Raw genomic sequence first — 14891 nt, 5'->3', positions numbered from 1 at the left:
ACACCGCTCAGCCAGACTATATACCATTGTTTACTGACACTCTGTGTACACCGCTCAGCCAGACTATATACCATTGTTTACTGCCACTCTGATTCTGCTGGGAACAGTAGTACACCGCTCGCTCAGCCAGACTATATACCATTGTTTACTGACACTCTATGTACACCGCTCAGCCAGACTATATACCATTGTTTACTGCCACTCTGATTCTGCTGGGAACAGTAGTATACCGCTCGCTCAGCCAGACTATATACCATTGTTTACTGACACTATATAGCAGACTATATAGCATTGTGTGTACACCGCTCAGCCAGACTATATACCATTGTTTACTGACACTCTGTGTACACCGCTCAGCCAGACTATATACCATTGTTTACTGCCACTCTGATTCTGCTGGGAACAGTAGTACACCGCTCGCTCAGCCAGACTATATACCATTGTTTACTGACACTCTATGTACACCGCTCAGCCAGACTATATACCATTGTTTACTGCCACTCTGATTCTGCTGGGAACAGTAGTACACCGCTCGCTCAGCCAGACTATATAGCATTGTGTTTACTGCCACTCTGTGTACACCGCTCAGCCACACTATATAGCATTGCGTACTCTGCCAGTCAGTGTGTATATTGCTGGGATCAGTAATACTCCACTCACTGTCAACCACTATATGAGCTCAACATGAGTTCCCCAGAGACCTCCGCTGTGAGCAGCACTCCCAACAACAGCAACAGCCAACGCCCCACGCAAGCTATAACATCCACCCCAGCAGCCAGTGGTCAGCAGCAGCCCTCCCCGGAGGAGAACGTTGTGTCCATCAGTCCGTCGCCAGAGCGATTAATGAGGGCTGCCATTGAGGAGATGATGGGGCCTGATGTGGAGGAGGAGGTCTGGCTCAGGCCAGCATCCCAAGTTAATGTTGAGGACGATGAGGGGTCTGTGTCTGGGGATGTTGGGGTGGCAGAGGTGGTGGGTGGGTCAGACTCAGGAGAAGAGTTGTATGATGAGGATGATGATCGGGACCATCTGTATGTGCCTCAGAGTCCGACCCCGGAAAACATGTTGTATCGTGTGTTTAGGTACTAAAATCTGCGTTCCCTCCCAGTAGTGTTGGGCGAACAGTGTTTGCCACTGTTCGGGTTCTGCAGAACATCACCCTGTTCGGGGTGACTATATAGCAGACTATATAGCATTGTGTTTAATGCCACTCTGTGTACACGGCTCAGCCACACTATATAGCATTGTGTTTACTTCCACTCTGTGTCTGCTGGGAACAGTAGTACACCGCTCACCCGCCACTGTATAGCATTGTGCTCTGTGTCACTGCTGACAATAGTGGTACACCGCTCACCCACCACTGTATAGCATTTCTGTACTGCCACTGTACTGCTGCCAGTCAGCGTGTACTTTAAGGATAAGTGAAATGAGGAAGAAATCCGGTGAAAGAGGGAGGGGCAAGGGAAGAGGTGTTTCCCCTGACGGTTCACGTACAGGCCACAGGGGAGCACCCAAGAAAACCCACTCAATACTGCCCATGTTGTCCAGGACAACAACCCTCACAGATCCAAAAGAACAGGACCAGATAATTACTTGGATGACCTCTCAAGCGTCCAGCAGTGGGTTAAGCAGCACCAGCACATCACGCACGAGGTCCGAGTCCTCAGCCAGTTAAAGTCTGGGCTTTCTTTGAAGACTGCACTGAGGATGTTACCATGGCGATTTGCAAGGTGTGCAAGACCCGCCTGAGCAGGGGGAAAAGTATTAACAACCTCTCCACCACCAGCATGAGCCGCCACATTCTATCCAAACATCCCACTCTGTGGGCAAACGCGGCAGGACAGGGTACCACCAGCAACACTGCCTCCCTTGGGTTCACCAGACTCACCACCAGACCCGCCTCAGCAGCAGCAGTAGCCCAGCCATTGCGTGGTTCACAACATTCACAAACATCAGACGATGCTGACACTGTCACTTTCCGGACTAGTGCTCTTGAGGTCTCCCAGTGTTCATCAAACACAACAACCAACAGCCCTTTGGTGTGCAGCGCTACGGTTGAGTTGTCTGTCTCTGAGATGTTTGAGCACAAGAGGAAATTGCCAGCAAATGACCCCCGGGCCGTGGCAGTAACAGCCAGCCAGCATAGCCAAGCTTCTGGCCTGCGAAATGCTGCCATATCGAGTGGTGGAGACAAACAGCTTCAAGGGCATGATGTCAGTGGCCATCCCACGTTACGTGGTTCCCAGCCGCTACCACTTTGCGCGCTCTGCAGTGCCTGAGTTGCATGAGCACGTGGTCAGCTAAATAACCCGAAGCTTGAAGAATGCCGTTGCCTGCAAGGTTCACCTCACCACTGACACCTGGACGAGTGCGTTCGGCCAGGGTCGATACATCTCCCTTACCGCGCACTGGGTGAACCTTGTGGAGCCTGGCAGCGATTCCTCACCTGCTACGGCACGGGTGTTGCCCACGCCGCAAACAGCTGGATAACAACAGCAGCACCTACCTCTCTGACTCCTTCTCCTCCAACGCATCTCAAAGCTGTACCTCATCCGGAAATGCTAACCCAGCACCAGCAGCAGTAGGATCGTGGAAGCAGTGCAGCACAGCTGTTGGCATGCGTCAGCAAGCGTTGCTGAAGCTGATCTGCCTTGGGGATAAGCAGCACACAGGGGAGGAAATTTGGAGGGGAATAAAGGAACAGACGGATTTGTGGCTGGCACCGCTGGACCTGAAACCGGGCATGAAGCTAGACACCTGGCACGAACTGGCAATGTACGCAATAGAGGTGCTGGCTTGCCCGGCAGCCAGCGTTATGTCGGAACGCTGTTTCAGTGCTGCCGGAGGCATCATCACAGATCGGCGTATCCGCCTCTCCACAGAAAATGCAGACCGTCTGACTCAAATTAAAATGAATCAATCCTGGATTGGAAACGACTACGCAACACTCCTGGACCCCAACCAAGTAACATGACCGATGAACATCTGGGATGGTTTAGCGTTTCCGGTCCCTGTTTATTGAACCTCTCATCTGTATTACATTTATGACTGCATGGCGGCAAAAAGCATTGCTGCTATATCCGCACGCTTTTTGTCCTCATGCAAGGCCTGGGTTGTTGTGTCTCACAAAGCGTGGCCTTCTCCTCCTGCGCCTCCTCCTGTTCCATCACGTGTGCTGCTGCTGCTGCTGCTGGGTTACCGTTGCCGGTCCCTGTTTATGGAACCTCTTATCTTTATTACATTTATGACTACATGGCGGTACAAAGCATGCTATCCGCACGCTTTTTGTCCTCATGCAAGGCCTGGGTTGTTGTGTCTCACAAAGCGTGGCCTTCTCCTCCTGCGCCTCCTCCTGTTCCATCACGTGTGCTGCTGCTGGGTTAGCGTTGCCGCGTGGTCCCTGTTTATTGAACCACTTATCTTTATTACATTTATGACTGCATGGTGGTACAAAGCATGCTATCCGCACGCTTCTTGTCCTCATGCAAGGCCTGGGTTGTTGTGTCTCAAAGCGTGGCCTTCTCCTCCTGCGCCACCCTCCTCCTGTTCCATCACGTGTGCTGCTGCTGGGTTAGCATTACCGGTCCCTTTTCCTGGAACCTCTTATATGTATTACATTTATGACTGCATGCCGACAAAAAGCATGTTACCTGTGCAAAGAAAACAGACATTTCCCGCATTTAAAAGACAGTTTTCCCTTTGAAACTTTAAAATCGATTTTCTCAAAAACTATAAGCTCTTTTTGCTAAATTTTTTTTCCTCTTGTACCCACTCCCAAGGTGCACATACCCTGTAAATTTGGGGTATGTAGCATGTAAGGAGGCTTTACAAACCACAAAAGTTCGGGTCCCCATTGACTTCCATTATATTCGGAGTTCGGGTCGAACACCCGAACATCGCGGCCATGTTCGGCCTGTTCGGCCCGAACCCGAACATCTAGATGTTCGCCCACCACTAGTGGACGCTATGGGGCGATGCTTCTGCGTTCCATGCCTTCCCTTGTGAGTGATCAGCCGTCTTCCGAGCTGGTCACGTGGTGCCGCCCCAGTCCGCGAAACAATGTGGGAGTTCTGCCCACCTTCCTTGGGCGGACCTTAGCCGCAGATGGCTGCTGGCATCCTCTGAGATGGGGGATGGTGGGGATTTGGCGAGTTACATGCAGGTGAGTGTGCCCCTCTCCTCATTTGTTCCCTCACCTTTTATATAGTTCCCCATCAGGTCCGCGCGTTGACTAAGGGTCTGTGATTGGTCTGATGTTACAGATCTGTGATTGGTCATTTGTGATGGTGGATAGGTATATAATGTGTATGATACATTTGTTTGATTCAGACTATCATCAGCTTGATAAAGGGGTATGCCCCCGAAACATCACACTTTGTGTGACAGCCTGTACATATGAAACTTAAAGGGAACCTTAACTGTGGGGGAAAAAAAATTGACTTACCTGAGGGCTTTCCCAAGCCTCCTGCAGCCGTCCTGTGCCCGCGCCGGTCCTTTGGTGCCCTCCGGTCTCCCTCCGCGGCTAAGTTTAGTTTTCGGCCGACTGCCAGTCGTCCTCCGGCAAAGGGTCCTCTTCTTCCGCATTCCCCGTCGTAAAGAGCCATAAAGCGCATCCGCATGACGCAAGATGCGTCATGCGGACGTGCTTTACGGCTCTTTACGACGGGGAATGTGGAAGAAGAATACGCTTTGCCGGAGGACGACTGGCAGTCGGCCGAAAACGAAACATAGCCGCGGAGGGAGACCGAAGGGCACCAAAGGACCGGCGTGGGCACAGGACGGCTGCAGGAGGCTTGGGAAAGCCCCAGGTAAGTGAATTTTTTTCCCCCACAGTTAAGGTTCCCTTTAAATAAAAGAGCATATTTACTTCATGGATGGTGCCGGCTTCATCTTCTGCTACAAGTACATCCGCATGGTCACCGGACGGCCTTGGCACATCCCCATACTTACCAGGAAGGAGTGCCTCCTCTTCACACTTTTTCAATTGCAAAAAGCTGGAAAGTTATTTTAAAATGAATTTGAAAAATTATCCCCTAAGAGAAAGTACAGGAGAAAAAGTTAATTAAATAAGGCCCCTTGGCCCATTTGCAGTTCACTTTTTCTCCTGAATTTTCTCCTAGGTGATATTTTCACACCTTGTCATAAAAATGACTCTTAAACCACCAGCAAGCAAAAAAATACTCAAAATAATTTTGATAGTACTTTTTCATCAACCTTTAGGTACGTTTTCAATTGTAAAATGCTGAAAAGTTATTTTTAAAAAGATGTGAAAATGATCTCCCAGGAAATAACTCAGGAGAAAAAGTGAATTGCACATGGGCCCTTGTCTCTTTAGGGTTACACTTTTATTTTTAGATGCATAAAACTATTTAAAGACACCCAATAAAACATTGTAATCAAATTATTTTTCAGAGACGTTTATGAATGTCACTTCAAAGTGTAAAACTGGGATGTCCCCCCCTTTTCCTGGGGGCTATTTTCTAAACAATCAGTGGTTCCCCCTACACTGCAACCTGTCTTCATTTCAGCCTTTGTCCAACATCCAGACATGCTTGGCTGGCAAAATGATCTATTTAATGGGGGATTCAACTGTGCGTCAATGGATAGAATTCCTTCCAAAGCTCTTAAAAGGTAAATATTATTATTATTGATTTATAAAGTGCCAACATTTCCATGGTGCTGTACAAAGTAAGAAAGTCGGCACAAAATAGAGAATCTGCTCAAAGTACAGGATTGGTAATAACAATGACACAATTATTACAAATAAATGTGAAACAAAATCCAAAACACAAAGGGGTGAGAGAGACCTGCCCTTGCCAGCTTACAATGTAAAGCATGGGTGTCGAACTTAAATATAAAGTGGGCCGAAATTGAGCTCTGGAATCAAGTCGTGGGCCAACCTCAATGTCTAGTGGCCACCTCCCTCCTTTATGAGGTGTCTAATAGCCCCACTTCATCCCTAAACATCTCCCTGATGTTTAGTAGTCCTCCCTCCTCTATACAATTCCTGATGTTTAGTGGTCCTTCCTGCCGTATAAAGTTTCCTGGTGTGTAGTGGCCCCTTCCCTCTCCTTTACAGTTCCCTGGTATCTAGTGCTGTCCCCCACTCCATACAGCTTCCCTCGTGATCTAGGGTTTACCCTGCAATATAGCTTCTCTGGTGGTCTAGAGTGGGCCAAACATAATGCAAAGTGAGGAAACCACCTGAGGGCCATATCTGATGGCTCCGAGGGCCAGATTTGGCCCACGGGCCAGAGGTTGACATGTATGATCTAAAGGAATGGGGGGACAAGAGGTGGGGTAAGTGCATACGTCTCAGTCTTAAAGTGGTTCTCCAAGAAAGTGATACATATTTTTTGTTTATTTTTTTTTACTTATATTTCTGCTACAGATATGTTCCTATATGATTATTGTTCTTTGCATCAGGCAGCCAGATAGAATCTGCAACAGTAGAATTAGCTAAAATCAAAATAGATAAAGGCATCTGGCCCAGATGGCATCCACCTCCAAATATTAAGGAAGTTGAGTACAGTTAATGATAGGCCACTTTATCTTATCTTATGATTCTTTGTCAAGTGGGTCAAGTTCCCTATGACTGGTGTACGGTTGATGTGTTTGCCTTATTTTAGAAGGGAAAAAAATTAGAACGGGGAAACTACTGACCTGTAAGCTTAAAGGAATACTATCGATTCACATATTTTTTTCAATTGACACAGGAATTGTTTGGGAAGTGCTGCTAAGTACTGGTGTTTACATTTTAGTAGCAACTTCTTTCTTTGTTTACTGTTATCAAAATACATTCAAACTTTACTGACGCCAAAACTGACGGCTGACTGAGCCATGAGGAGAGGGGAAATTCCCCTCACACTTGAGCAGTTAACTCTATGTGTAGCTCTGTGTGTAACAGAGAAGAGAGCTCCCAACAGCTGCAGCTCCTGTGTCCTGTGTTTCTGACTGACCTGTCTGAAGAGAGCAGAGGAAATGTAACTAATTGTCACAGCTTTTCATACTGTTTTTGCTTTCAGAGTTTGATATGTTTGATATTTGCTTTCTGTAGTCTAATATGCAACTCTGGCTGTGCATTGAGGCAGACACCCCTTCTGCAATTGATTTGTCCCAATATAGCTAAATCCTACCCTCAATAAATTACAGCTTTTGCCTCTGATATTTAACATGAAAAGTTGGAAAATGTTTACACAGCTACTTAGACATTATTTGCACACCGTCATTTTAGAACACTTGGGTATCGATAGTATTAACCAGCCTGGCGGTATGGACGAGCTCAGCTCGTCCATCACCGCCGGAGGCCGCCGCTCTGGCCCTGCTGGGTCGATTTTTATCAAATAAAAAGGCTCACACGCAGCCGGTACTTTGCCAGCCGCGTGTGCTACCTGATCGCCGCTGTAGCACGGCAATCTGCCACGTGCAGCGGCGAAAGAGGGTCCCCCCAGCCGCCCGAGCCCAGCGCAGCCAGACCAAACAGTTCCGGCCAGCGCTGAGGGCTGGATCGGAGGCGGCTGATGTCAGGACTTCGGCTGTCGTCCATGACATCACTCCGCTTGTCGCCATGGCTACGAGGAAAGCGAAACAAGAAAGGCCGCTCATTGCGGCCTTTCTTGTTACTTCTGATCGCCGGAGGCGATCAGAAGTACGCAACAGGAGTGCCCTCTAGTGGGCTTTCATGCAGCCAACTTTTAGTTGGCTGCATGCGATAGTTTTTTTTTAATTAAAAAAAAAAACGTCCGGTCGCCAGCCTGGCGATCTTAATAGAATGCCAGGCTGGTTAATGTCAGTCATGTGTAAAGTGTTTTGCTATTCTAAGGGGCGTACATATAATTCAGCCTCCAGGAAATTTGGGTGCAGGGTAAAGCTGAAAACGTCTCACCCTGCTCCTGCAAAAGTCCCGGCGGCATTAATTGCTATTTTATTTACGGGCCGCCATGGACTTAGGGGGTAAGATGTAATTTGGCCACCATCTATTGCTGGTGGCCGAATTGTGCTGTTTTTAACCTTCTTGGCAGTTCTTTAATTCTGCCAAATAGGCAGAAATACATTTTTTTTATTTTATTTTTTTGTTTCATGTAAAGCTACCAGAGTTGTAGCTACATGAAACAACACTAGAGGGCGCATGTGTCCCTCTAGTGCGATCGTCGCCGGCATCGATAGCAAACAGGGGAATGCGTATATAACGCGTTCCCCTGTTTAACTTTTCTTGTCACCATGGCGACGATCGGAATGACGTCATGGACGTCAGCCAACGTTCTGACGTCAGACGCCTCCGATCCAGCCCAAAGCGCTGCCTGGAAGTCATTGGTCCGGGCAGCGCAGGATTCTGGCGGGGGGGGGCCCTCTTCCGCCGCTGCGTGCGGACGATCGCCGCAGAGCGGCGGTGATCAAGCTGGACGCGCGGCTAGCAAAGTGCTAGCTGTGCGTACAGCACTTTGAATGAGGCAAATCGCCCCACCAGGGGCTGAGATATCCTCTGCGGCGGCTTACCCCGAGCTTAGCTCAGGGTTACCGCTAAGAGGGTTAAAAGTAATTTGGGCTCTGTCTTTTGACGGAGCCTAAATCACTGTCTGAGTGCCAGGATAGCCATATCTCCTTTTACAGCCTATGGCGGCACCGGCTGCACCGAAATCCCCGGTGCTGTGTTTCATTGATTCATTCAAGACAGCAGGAGGGAAATGTAGCAGCAGGAGTGGTATGTGGTAGCAGGCAGCATTTACTGTGGCCCCTGGTGGTGGGACTACAGCTGAAAATAAACACAAGAATAACACCAGGAGCTTCCAGGCAGCGGTAGTGAAGCCCACAATGTGTCCAATACACAACTAGGCCAACACAGTTTTCAACCCAGGCACCTCAATTTTTTATTTGAACAGCAGCAGAGCTATTTTTAACACAATCGCAACAGCAGTGGCACGTGGAAGCAGTGCCATAAACTGTGGATCCTGGCAGTGGGAGCACAGACAGCAGAAGAGAAATGCAGCAGCAGGAGGAGTAGCAGCGAGGAGTAGCGTGTGGTAGCGGGCAACAATTCTGTATTAAGAATTCCAGGAGATTAATTTTATGCAAAATTATAAAAATAACCAAATAAAATTCATAACAAACATAAACACTAGGCTTTTGCCTTAAACTTAGTCAACATCAAGTCCATTAATGAAGTCCATTTTCCTGAAAGGGAAACACGGATGAAAATAAAATAAAATCCACAGGCCTACTCAGCTTCAAATACTCACTGTACACTATATTACAATATATACACTATATACAATTATTACACTATTCACATATTGCAGCAAAAAAGACTAAGCACTCACCTCTTATGCTTGCAAGCCATCTAACTAAGGTGAAAAAGAGATAGATAGCTCACCCAGAGGAAGTTTATCTGAAATCAAGGAAGTGTGACATTCTGCCAAAACAAAAAAAGAGAGGGACGCTCAATAGTGTGATATCGTTTAATGAGTAAAAAGAGTGCAGTACAATTTCCCTTACTAGATTGATGATAAAACTGGCAAAAAAGGCATACAAGTCATGTGGTAGTTATGCAGCAGATGAGCGCCCTGTAGACTGCAGTGGCCAGCAGCAGTGGGGGTCCAGGTGGTGGGTGACCCTAGGCGCCCTCTCTGATGTAGTAGTGTCCCATAACATCACAACGCGTTTCGGCATATCCTGGCCTTTATCAGGTGACATCTCTAGCACACACACGTCTTCTTATATAGAGGCAAAGTAATAGCCCCCAGGTGTGGTCAATGAGGCGGGGTTGACCAGTGGGGGTGGGGCTGCAAGAAAGTGGGCAGTCCAGGGGTAGAGAAAGTCGAGGGGGGTAGACCCAAAGGAAATCTCCTTTCCACCTATGTTTGGAGAGGGTTGGGACTAGCAAATTGTGACCATTGTCAGGGGTGGCGGAGTCAGGGGCATGTTGCCCAAAAACATGATAAAAAAAACATAAGGTAGACTCAATCTATAGCCCGGGGGGGGGGGGGGGGGGCGATCAACTAAGTTTATATGACAGGGGGGACCAAATCAGTCCAAGTTCACACACTGCTGCCCAGCATCGCCCCAGGAAAACAAGAGATTCTCAGAGACCGATGGAGATGTGAATAGATTGGGCATCTCCTAGGAAATCCATCACAAACAGCCAATCAATCAGTGAGTGGAGCCGGCCGGGTCATGACATGGCACATCGGCACAGTGCCCGATGGTTATGCGTAAGGCAATGTGAGAGTGCTGGCTCATCTCCTAGGAGACGAGTCACAGCATAACATTGCCCTGTCGTACTTCACTAGCTGCGACTCTCATCACAGCAACAGCATAGGAGATAAAACTTCTTAGGTGTCATCATAGTTTCAGGAGTTTATTTAGTAAACAGATATACAGATGCTTGTCTCTACACAGCGAAACAACTGTTCCGTAGTAAGTCCTCTTTGTGTTGCTTGCATACTTGATCTATCTCTAATAGCTAGATCAGGCCTCTCTTATGTTACATCTATACTACGTGGCACGTAGGCCTATGTACAGCATACAGTTAGATAAGATGACAAGACATATTACAAATAAAAGTAGGAATAAGTCATCAGCCAGCAGTCAGAAGTGGCTCTCTGGAGCCCCTCGGCTGCTTTAATACCGACCTCTAAAGAATTAAATGTGACATCATCTGAACAGAGACGTATCAATAACTCATCGCCTGTTATTAGCTGATAAAACCTCATGATATAATGACAAACACGGTCTTTACGGCGCATGCACGAACTATCACCTAGTTCTAAGATGAACATTGTTTAATATACTGGACTCTTGTTTTCCTTCATGAAATATGCAAACACTCGATGTTTACAGAAAAGACTGCCTCAATGCCTGGCCATCGGACCTAGATAAGCTCTTTAACCTTGGCTGGATTTGTGTAAGACACAAAACCATGTCCCAGTGTTTCTAGAAATGATGCTTAAAGGGAGACTCTGCAAATCAAGTCTTTTAACTAACCTCAGTTAAAGTAACTGAGGCCTTCGAATTCAATCATATAATACTTAAATTCGAACACCGGCTTTTCATGTCGCGTCATTACAGGCGGCTGGCACTTATGGTCCGGAGTGTCTTATAGTCCGAAAAATATGGTAGACAGAGACTATAGAGAGCAGAGAGTGGGATTCAGATAGTCACACTACAGGCAGCAGATTCTGACACTGAAAATATACACAGTGCTGGCCTGCTGCTGCTGCTGCTAAACAAACTAATCTAACGATGAATTAAACTACACAAATTACAGCTCATCTAATCCCTAACCCATATCTACAGGCCTGGCCTTCCCTGCACTACACAAGCACAGCCAAGCTAACCTAACTGAACTCCTATCCTAAGCTATGCACACTATACCGGTAGTAATACTACACTACACTGACAGACAACTCAATCAAATCACTAGCTAACACAACAGCAATACAATAAGTATATAGGTAATTTGGAAAATAATTTAAACGCTTTGTTTGAACAATAAATTGCACTTGCTTTGAGACAAAAATAGCACTAGTGGATATGCTCTCACTCAGTACCACAGCCACAGCAAGGGTGGAGCTAAAAATTGGCGAAGGGGAGGGCAGAGGCTCCACTCTTCTGATTGGTTGCTAGGGCCTCAGTTGGGGGCTCTCTCAATGGCCCAATAACATCATTCTATGGTTACGGCTCATGATTATGGCTCATAACCCATGATTTGGGGCCTGATTTGAAATGCAATTACGGATGTATTCAGAATTGCCATTCGTGATCGCGGCCGATTAAGAATACCGATTCTGGCCCTGTAATTGCTCAAATCATCCCGTAATTACAGGTTACATGTAATTACGAACCTGTGATGAGCACCACTATTAGAAGGTGGTGGTAAATGGATTATATTCAAATGTAAAACTGTTACAGTACTAGGTTAATATATGTAGGTAGAAAAAAACAAAGTCTTGTAAAAGTAATACCTTTTAATGGCTAACTGATAAAGTTAAATAATGCAAGCTTTCTGGGATCTAGTCCTCTTCTTCAGGCATATTTCTAGATGTTAGCTGTACACTGATGTTAGCTGTACACTGATGCAGGGAAATAGCAAACATGAAGATGGCAGTTGTACTGGTTGCTGTTTAGCAGTTAGATGTCAGGTGATCAGCAGGCTGGAGCCAGTGAGCTTATGCAAGCAAACATGAAATCTAGCAGGTTTCTGAAGATAGTGAAGCCAAGTCAATCATGTTACATAAGGAGTTATGAATCCCATTCCACAATTTAAACCTTCTGTTAATGTCTTGAACATTTTCATAAATGTGTACTCAGAAATCTTTCTTGCTTGTTCATTTTTGAAGTTACCCTTAAGAATAAGTACTTTTACATCTTGCATGCCGTGTCCTGGTTCACAGAAGTGTTGGCCCACTGGTGTGTCCATTATACCCTCATTAATTTTAAAGCGGTGATGGTTCATTCTTGTGTGCAATTTTTGTCCTGTTTCTCCTATATAGATTCCTCTTGAGGGGCATTTCATGCAGCGTATCATGTATACAACATTGGATGATTCACATACCTACATACATTGTTTGGCTAACACGGTACAGAAACATTTTTAGTACTAGGTTAATTAATGTGTTTACAATCTAGCAGATGGAATACAGAAGAATTTTGACATCTTTGCAAATAATACAAAATTATACTGAATTATAAACACTAAGCAGGACAGTGACATTTTACAACAGGATCTGAACAGCATGGCCACATGGGCAGACAGAGGAGGGAGCCAGACCTGCCAATTGTAGAGCACTATCCTTTTTAATAATCCTTTGCATGTCCCTGCATGCTCCTGTGTCCCTGTGTTTGTGCCAGCTGCCTGGCACACATGTGCGGCACACAGCTGAGTATGGCATGTGCCAATATCCTAGCATCCGTTATTAAACAGGCTGGCTTTTTGACTAGTACTGGTAACATCAGACTTGGAAATACTGGTTGATAACACGTAAAACAACTAAATTCAATGCCAAGCAGCAGCAGCTAAAGCAAATAAAATTCTATAATGTATAAAATGGGAAATAAAATAATGAGATGCTAGTATACTATACTCTCTGTTGTATAACTCACTTGTAAGGCCACATCTGGAGTATGGGGTACAGGTTTGGGCACCACACTAGAAGAAGGACATTGACATAGTAGAACAAGTACAAAGATGGGCAGCTAAAATGACATTGAGTGTTATATCCATCGATAACTCTGACAATTTAATGGAAAACAACATTTACATCCTTTTTATATGATAGCAGCTAAGTGCAGCTCTCTATAGCTTTACACCTCCTACGTCCCTTTCTCAGGGTCTGCAGGCAAAAAATATTAATAAATAAATACACCTGTCAAGTATTTTTTACTTTTCTTTTATCTAACAGATCTGAAGTTTTATAACGTTCATGGAATTGGTTCCCACATGACCTATATGGCATATGACTTAAAAAACAATATCTACATTCAGTGGAAGAAACATGGACACCCATTTGTAACACAGACCTTCTTCAACATGAAAGATCACACCTACACCACCAATGAAATTGACCGACTTGCTGGTGGCTCCAACACTATTATTGTGATTTCTCTAGGACAGCATTTCCGATGCTTTCCTCTTCCTCTGTTCATCAAGAGACTTCTCAATGTACGAAGGTCCATAGAAAGTCTCTTTTTACGAAGCCCGGATACTAAAGTTATTATAAAATCTGAGAACACCAGGGAAATCAATACTGATGTTGAACGATTCAGTGACTTTCATGGGTACATCCAATATCTCATAGTTCAAAACACCTTCAGTGGTCTCAACGTTGGGGTAATAGATGCCTGGGACATGACCGTAGCGTTCGGTTCTTATGATATTCATCCCCCGGAGGAAGTTGTTAGGAGTCAAATCAACTTGTTTTTATCATATATATGTTAAATAGTCATACTTTTTAATTTTTACTTTTTTATGTTTTTATAGCGAACCAATCACAGAACTGTGAAACAGTTTGCTCACATATTTATACAACATGTTCATTCTTTTTTACGGTAAATTGTTGAAGTAGCATTGTAGCTATAAATACAGTGGGATGTGAAAGCTTGGGTCACGTTGTTAATCGTCATGATTTTCCTGTATAAGTCGTTGGTTGTTAGGATAGAAAATTTCAGTTAAATATATCATATAGGAGACACACAGTGATATTTGAGAAGTGAAATGAAGTTTATTGCATTTACAGAAAGTGCACAATAATTGTTTAAATAAAATTAGGACGGTGCATAAATTTGGGCACTGTTGTCATTTTATTGATTCCGAAACCTTTAGAACTATTTATTAGAACTCAGATTGGCTTGGTAAGCTCAGTGACCCCTGACCTACATACACAGGTGAATCCAATTATAAGAAAGAGTATTTAAGGGGGTCAATTGTAAGTTTTCTTCCTCTTTTAAATTTCTCTGAAGAGTAGCAACATGGGGATCTCGAACAACTCTCAATTCATCTGAAGACAAAGATTGTTCACCATCATGGTTTAGGGGAAGGATACAGACAGCTGTCTTAGAGATTTCAGCTGTCTGTTTCCACAGTTAGGAATAGGAACATATTGAGGAAATGGAAGACCACAGGCTCAGTTCAAGTTAAGGCTTGAAGTGATAGAGCAAGAAAAATCTCAGATAAGCAGAAGCAACGAATGGTGAGAACAATCAGAGTCAACCCACAGACCAGCACCAAAGACCTTCATCTTACTGCAGATGGAGTCACTGTGCATCGTTCAACCATTCGGCACACTTGGAGCACTTTACACAAGGAGATGCTATATGCAGAGGAAGCCTTTTTCTCTGCCCACAGCACAAACAGAGCCACTTGAGGTACGCTAAAGCACATTTGGACAAGCCAGCTT

General features: G+C 45.4%; 1 protein-coding gene across 1 annotated transcript in view; it reads left to right on the top strand.

Annotated features, from left to right (window-relative positions):
• The window catches only part of LOC137540933 (NXPE family member 2-like), a 70768-nt gene extending 56835 nt beyond the window's left edge, over nt 1-13933 (top strand). Inside the window, exons 3-4 of the mRNA XM_068262110.1 lie at nt 5413-5631; nt 13398-13933. Coding sequence (XP_068118211.1) covers nt 5413-5631; nt 13398-13933 — 755 coding nt within the window. The remainder of the gene's footprint in view (nt 1-5412; nt 5632-13397) is intronic.
• The last annotated feature ends 958 nt before the right edge of the window (nt 13934-14891 follow it).

Source organism: Hyperolius riggenbachi, chromosome 12, assembly GCF_040937935.1.
Source record: "Hyperolius riggenbachi isolate aHypRig1 chromosome 12, aHypRig1.pri, whole genome shotgun sequence".
Classification (NCBI taxonomy): Eukaryota; Metazoa; Chordata; class Amphibia; order Anura; family Hyperoliidae; genus Hyperolius; species Hyperolius riggenbachi.
Note: the sequence above shows the minus strand (reverse complement) of the source record. Positions and strands in the feature narration are given on the sequence as shown.